The sequence below is a fragment of the Pseudophryne corroboree genome, chromosome 8 (assembly GCF_028390025.1).
Source record: "Pseudophryne corroboree isolate aPseCor3 chromosome 8, aPseCor3.hap2, whole genome shotgun sequence".
In the NCBI taxonomy this organism is placed as follows: Eukaryota; Metazoa; Chordata; class Amphibia; order Anura; family Myobatrachidae; genus Pseudophryne; species Pseudophryne corroboree.
The window spans coordinates 340,806,900-340,814,029 of record NC_086451.1 but is presented as its reverse complement, the minus strand read 5'-3'; the positions used below and the strand labels follow the sequence as shown (position 1 = coordinate 340,814,029).

The 7,130-nt window shown below is 50.1% G+C and overlaps 1 protein-coding gene across 1 annotated transcript in view; it reads left to right on the top strand.

Moving 5' to 3' along the window:
• Positions 1-762: 762 nt before the first annotated feature.
• Positions 763-7,130, top strand: part of HTATSF1 (HIV-1 Tat specific factor 1) — a 164,499-nt gene continuing 158,131 nt past the window's right edge. The window contains exon 1 of the mRNA XM_063937436.1: positions 763-1,156. Within this exon, the coding sequence (XP_063793506.1) occupies positions 1,001-1,156 (156 nt within the window). The 5' untranslated portion in view covers positions 763-1,000. The remainder of the gene's footprint in view (positions 1,157-7,130) is intronic.

Here is a 7,130-nt window from a genome sequence, read left to right as displayed (position 1 = left end):
AGGCTGTGGCCTAATTATCGATACAGTTGAAATATTGGGCTGTCGGGTATGGGTCGTTGGATAGACACAACTTAGGTCAACAGTCATTAAGTCGACCATGGAAGGCGACAGGGACAATGGGTCGACATGGTTTTTTTTACTGTTTTTGGCGTCATTTTCTTCGGAAAATGACGGGGAACCCCAATTAGTGCACTGTGTCCCCTCGCATGGCTCGCCATGCTTCGGGCAAGGTGTCTCGCTCCCCTCGGCACAGGTTACCGTTCCAATCGTAGTCCACGTGGATCGTTAAGTATGAAAAAATGCAAAAAAATAAAATAAAAAAAAACTCATGTCGACCTTTAATGGTTGACCTGATGACTGTCGACCTAACGACCATATCCACTACCCATGAATCGCCTCTACCCCCACAAAACCATACACATGCGCACAAACATACAAAACATCGGTCTCAAAACATAAATGTTTCAGGAGCATCGATGCTTGGGGTCCATCGCTACAATATGCTCATTTTTATTACTACACTGCAACATTCCCGAACATCAAACGCCACTAAATCGAGAGCTTAACCTTAAACCAGTGTGCTCATAACATTCCCTGCACTATACTTCACTGCACAACCTCAGCCATCATCACATCGATACAAATAATCGTCTCCAACAAAATGGACGCTTCCGTAGCCGCCAACGGCTCTGCGGTCTGCGCACTGAGCAGCAGACACGTTCTTAAGTTCCACAATAGCTGCCGTGTTGTCGCCTCTGCGCAGGAGCAGAGCCTCCATGCCCAACCCAGCTCCTTGATGTATTGTACACAATGTAGCCTAGGAAAGCGCGCTGTGGGTCACGTGATGGTGTCGCGCCTGTCCGGGATTTACGCACGCGCGTGAGCGACGGTCCACTGAGCCTGCGCAGGGTCCATCTGGAAAGTACGGTGGCTCCATACTCCCAAGTACCCGTGTTGTGGATTAGTATTCTTCCTATCAGCCTTTGGCACCAGCGCGGACATGGACAGTAACGAAGCTTTTTACGAGCAGCTGCGGCTCCAGCAGCTGTACGGGAACCCAGATACGGATCACGGTCAGGACCCTTACACCTTTAAGGACCCCTCTGATGGCACGGAGTATGAATGGGACCTGGAGAAGAAGGCCTGGTTCCCTAAGGTGAGTGCTCAGCCTGCAGGTTGATCACCTGGGGACACGCAGAGTTGTGCAGGGATACAGTGTATTAGTGCCATGCATTGCAGGTCCCCAGGCAGCAGGCATCAGTCTGTGTACATCTTGTGGCTTTCCATCAGACTTGCCTGGCACTGGGTGTACTATGGGAGTATGCCCCCCTCACATGGTGCTGCTAAACTGCACTTCCAGGAATGACTTGGCTCTGGACGCCCTCCCGCCTTGTCCCGTGTATTAGGTTCCACTCCAGTTTAGCCATACAGATCAGGCCAGAGATGGATTAGCTGGGAGGTCTGTCGCTGTCGCAGCTGCGTGCTTTAGTCATGTGCGTGATCATAATTATATATTCTGTCAGACCTGTTGCATTTCCCTTTGCTTACTTAAAATGCTATTTTTGGCAACTGTAAGCTTATTATTTATTTCTCTGACGTCCTAGTGGATGCTGGGAACTCTGTGAGGACCATGGGGAATAGCGGCTCCGCAGGAGACTGGGCACAAAAGTAAAAGCTTTCTGACTAGCTGGTGTGCACTGGCTCCTCCCCCTATGACCCTCCTCCAAGCCTCAGTTAGATTTTTGTGCCCGGCCGAGAAGGGCGCATGCTAGGTAGCTCTCCAGAGCTGCTTAGAGTAAAAGTTTTAAATAGGTTTTTTTTATTTTCAGTGAGACCTGCTGGCAACAGGCTCACTGCATCGTGGGACTAAGGGGAGAAGAAGCGAACTCACCTGCATGCAGAGTGGATTGGGCTTCTTGGCTACTGGACATTAGCTCCAGAGGGACGATCACAGGTTCAGCCTGGATGGGTCCCGGAGCCGCGCCGCCGGCCCCCTTACAGAGCCAGAAGAGCGAAGAGGTCCGGAAAAATCGGCGGCAGAAGACGTTCCTGTCTTCAATAAGGTAGCGCACAGCACTGCAGCTGTGCGCCATTGCTCTCAGCACACTTCACACTCCGGTCACTGAGGGTGCAGGGCGCTTGGGGGGAGCGCCCTGAGACGCAATAAAACATGTTTTAAACCTTATATGGCTAAAAAAAATGCATCACATATAGCTCCTGGGCTATATGGATGCATTTAACCCCTGCCAGTTTTCCTAAAAAAAGCGGGAGAAAAGGCAGCCGAAAAGGGGGCGGAGCCTATCTCCTCAGCACACAAGCGCCATTTTCCCTCACAGCTCCGCTGGAAGGACGGCTCCCTGACTCTCCCCTGCAGTCCTGCTACAGAATCAGGGTAAAACAAGAGAGGGGGGGCACTAATTGGCAGAAAATACATATACAGCAGCTATAGAAGGGAGAAACACTTATATAAGGTTATCCCTGCATATATATAGCGCTCTGGTGTGTGCTGGCAAACTCTCCCTCTGTCTCCCCAAAGGGCTCGTGGGGTCCTGTCCTCTATCAGAGCATTCCCTGTGTGTGTGCTGTGTGTCGGTACGATTGTGTCGACATGTATGAGGAGGAAAATGTGGAGGCGGAGCAATTGCCTGTAATAGTGATGTCACCCCCTAGGGAGTCGACACCTGACTGGATGGTAGTATGGAAGGAATTACGTGACAGTGTCAGCACTTTGCAAAAAACTGTTGACGACATGAGACAGCCGGCAAATCAGTGCCTGTCCAGGCGTCTCAAACACCGTCGGGGGCTCTAAAGCGCCCGTTACCTCAGATGGTCGACACAGACCCAGACACGGATACTGACTCCAGTGTCGACGGTGACGAGACAAACGTAATGTCCAGTAGGGCCACACGTTACATGATCACGGCAATGAAGGAGGCTTTGAACATTTCTGATACTACAAGTACCACAAAAAGGGGTATTATGTGGGGTGTGAAAAAACTACCCATAGTTTTTCCTGAATCAGATGAATTAAATGAAGTGTGTGACAAAGCGTGGGTTTCCCCCGATAAAAAACTGCTGATTTCTAATAAATTATTGGCATTCTACCCTTTCCCGCCAGAGGTTAGGGCGCGTTGGGAAACACCCCCTAGGGTAGATAAGGCGCTCACACGCTTATCAAAACAAGTGGCGTTACCGTCTCCTGATACGGCCGCCCTCAAGGAACCAGCTGATAGAAAGCTGGAAAATATCCTAAAAAGTATATACACACATACTGGTGTTATACTACGACCAGCAATCGCCTCAGCCTGGATGTGCAGCGCTGGAGTGGCTTGGTCGGATTCCCTGACTGAAAATATTGATACCCTGGATAGGGACAGTATATTATTGACTATAGAGCAGGATGCATTACTATATATGCGAGATGCACAGAGGGATATTTGCACCCTGGCATCAAGAGTAAGTGCGTTGTCCATTTCTGCCAGAAGAAGTTTATGGACACGACAGTGGTCAGGTGATGCGGATTCCAAACGGCATATGGAAGTTTTGCCGTATAAAGGGGAGGAGTTATTTGGGGTCGGTCTGTCAGACCTGGTGGCGACGGCTGGAAAATCCACCTTTTTACCCCAGGTCACCTCTCAGCAGAAAAAGACACCGTCTTTTCAAACTCAGTCCTTTCGTCCCCATAAGGGCAAGCGGGCAAAAGGCCACTCATTTCTGCCCTGGGGCAGAGGAAGGGGAAAAAGACTGCAGCAGGCAGCCTCTTCCCAGGATCAGAAGCCCTCCCCCGCTTCTGCCAAGTCTTCAGCATGACGCTGGGGCTTTACAAGCGGACTCAGGCACGGTGGGGGCCCGTCTCAAAAATTTCAACGCGCAGTGGGCTCACTCGCAAGTGGACCCCTGGATCCTGCAGGTAGTATCACAGGGGTACAAATTGGAATTCGAGACGTCTCCCCCTCGCCGGTTCCTGAAGTCTGCTCTACCAACGTCTCCCTCCGACAGGGAGGCAGTATTGGAAGCTATTCACAAGCTGTATTCCCAGCAGGTGATAATCAAGGTACCCCTCCTACAACAGGGAAAGGGGTATTATTCCACGCTGTTTGTGGTACCGAAGCCGGACGGCTCGGTGAGACCGATTTTAAATCTGAAATCATTGAACACTTACATAAAAAGGTTCAAATTCAAGATGGAATCACTCAGAGCAGTGATGGCGAACCTGGAAGAAGGGGACTATATGGTGTCTCTGGACATCAAAGATGCTTATCTCCATGTCCCAATCTACCCTTCTCACCAAGGGTACCTCAGGTTTGTGGTACAGAACTGTCATTATCAGTTTCAGACGCTGCCGTTTGGATTGTCCACGGCACCACGGGTCTTTACCAAGGTAATGGCCGAAATGATGATTCTTCTTCGAAGAAAAGGCGTCTTAATTATCCCTTACTTGGACGATCTCCTGATAAGGGCAAGATCCAGGGAACAATTAGAGGTCGGAGTAGCACTATCTCAGGTGGTGCTACGTCAGCACGGGTGGATTCTAAATATTCCAAAATCGCAGCTGATTCCAACAACACGTCTACTGTTCCTAGGGATGATTCTGGACACCGTCCAGAAAAAGGTGTTTCTCCCGGAGGAGAAGGCCAGGGAGTTATCCGAGCTAGTCAGGAACCTCCTGAAACCAGGACAAGTGTCAGTGCATCAATGCACAAGGGTCCTGGGAAAGATGGTGGCTTCTTACGAAGCGATTCCATTCGGAAGATTCCATGCAAGAACTTTTCAGTGGGATCTGCTGGACAAATGGTCCGGATCGCATCTTCAGATACATCAGCGGATAACCCTATCTCCAAGGACAAGGGTGTCTCTCCTGTGGTGGTTGCAGAGTGCTCATCTTCTAGAGGGCCGCAGATTCGGCATTCGGGACTGGATTCTGGTGACCACGGATGCCAGCCTGAGAGGCTGGGGAGCAGTCACACAGGGAAGAAATTTCCAGGGCTTGTGGTCAAGCATGGAAACGTATCTTCACATAAATATCCTGGAACTAAGGGCAATTTACAATGCCCTAAGCCAAGCAAGGCCTCTGCTTCAGGGTCAGTCGGTATTGATCCAATCGGACAACATCACGGCAGTCGCCCACGTAAACAGACAGGGCGGCACAAGAAGCAGGAGGGCAATGGCAGAAGCTGCAAGGATTCTTCGCTGGGCGAAAAATCATGTGATAGCACTGTCAGCAGTGTTCATTCCGGGAGTGGACAACTGGGAAGCAGACTTCCTCAGCAGACACGACCTCCACCCGGGAGAGTGGGGACTTCATCCAGAAGTCTTCCACATGATTGTAAACCGTTGGGAAAAACCAAAGGTGGACATGATGGCGTCCCGCCTCAACAAAAAACTAGACAGGTATTGCGCCAGGTCAAGGGACCCTCAGGCAATAGCTGTGGACGCTCTGGTAACACCGTGGGTGTACCAGTCAGTGTATGTGTTCCCTCCTCTGCCTCTCATACCCAAGGTATTGAGAATTATAAGACGGAGAGGAGTAAGAACTATACTCGTGGCTCTGGATTGGCCAAGAAGGACTTGGTACCCGGAACTTCAAGAGATGCTCACAGAGGACCCGTGGCCTCTACCTCTAAGGAAGGACCTGCTCCAGCAGGGACCTTGTCTGTTCCAAGACTTACCGCGGCTGCGTTTGACGGCATGGAGGTTGAACGCCGGATCCTGAAGGAAAAAGGCATTCCAGATGAAGTCATCCCTACCCTGGTCAAGGCCAGAAAGGATGTAACCGCAAAACATTATCACCGCATGTGGCGAAAATATGTTGCGTGGTGTGAGGCCAAGAAGGCCCCTACAGAGGAATTTCAACTGGGTCGTATCCTGCAAACAGGACTATCTATGGGCCTAAAATTAGGGTCCATTAAGGTTCAAATTTCGGCCCTGTCGATCTTCTTCCAAAAAGAACTGGCTTCAGTGCCTGAAGTTCAGACGTTTGTCAAAGGGGTACTGCATATACAGCCTCCTTTTGTGCCTCCAGTGGCACCTTGGGATCTCAATGTAGTGTTGAGTCTCCTAAAATCACATTGGTTTGAACCACTCACCACTGTGGAATTGAAATATCTCACATGGAAAGTGGTCATGCTGTTAGCCCTGGCTTCAGCCAGGCGTGTCTCAGAATTGGCGGCTTTGTCATATAAAAGCCCTTACCTAATTTTTCATTCAGACAGGGCAGAACTGAGGACTCGCCCTCAATTTCTCCCTAAGGTGGTTTCAGCGTTTCACATGAACCAGCCTATTGTGGTGCCTGCGGCTACTAGGGACTTGGAGGACTCCAAGTTGCTGGACGTAGTCAGGGCCCTGAAAATATATGTTTCCAGGACGGCTGGAGTCAGAAAATCTGACTCGCTGTTTATCCTGTATGCACCCAACAAGCTGGGTGCTCCTGCTTCTAAGCAGACGATTGCTCGTTGGATTTGTAGTACAATTCAGCTTGCACATTCTGTGGCAGGCCTGCCACAGCCAAAATCTGTAAAAGCCCATTCCACAAGGAAAGTGGGCTCATCTTGGGCGGCTGCCCGAGGGGTCTCGGCTTTACAACTTTGCCGAGCAGCTACTTGGTCAGGGGCAAACACGTTTGCTAAATTTTACAAATTTGATACCCTGGCTGAGGAGGACCTGGAGTTCTCTCATTCGGTGCTGCAGAGTCATCCGCACTCTCCCGCCCGTTTGGGAGCTTTGGTATAATCCCCATGGTCCTTACGGAGTTCCCAGCATCCACTAGGACGTCAGAGAAAATAAGAATTTACTTACCGATAATTCTATTTCTCGTAGTCCGTAGTGGATGCTGGGCGCCCATCCCAAGTGCGGATTGTCTGCAATACTTGTATATAGTTATTGTTATAAAAATCGGGTTGTTTATTGTTGTGAGCCATCTTTTCAGAGGCTCCTACGTTTATCATACTGTTAACTGGGTTCAGATCACAAGTTGTACGGTGTGATTGGTGTGGCTGGTATGAGTCTTACCCGGGATTCAAGATCCTTCCTTATTATGTACGCTCGTCCGGGCACAGTATCCTAACTGAGGCTTGGAGGAGGGTCATAGGGGGAGGAGCCAGTGCACACCAGCTAGTCAGAAAGCTTTTACT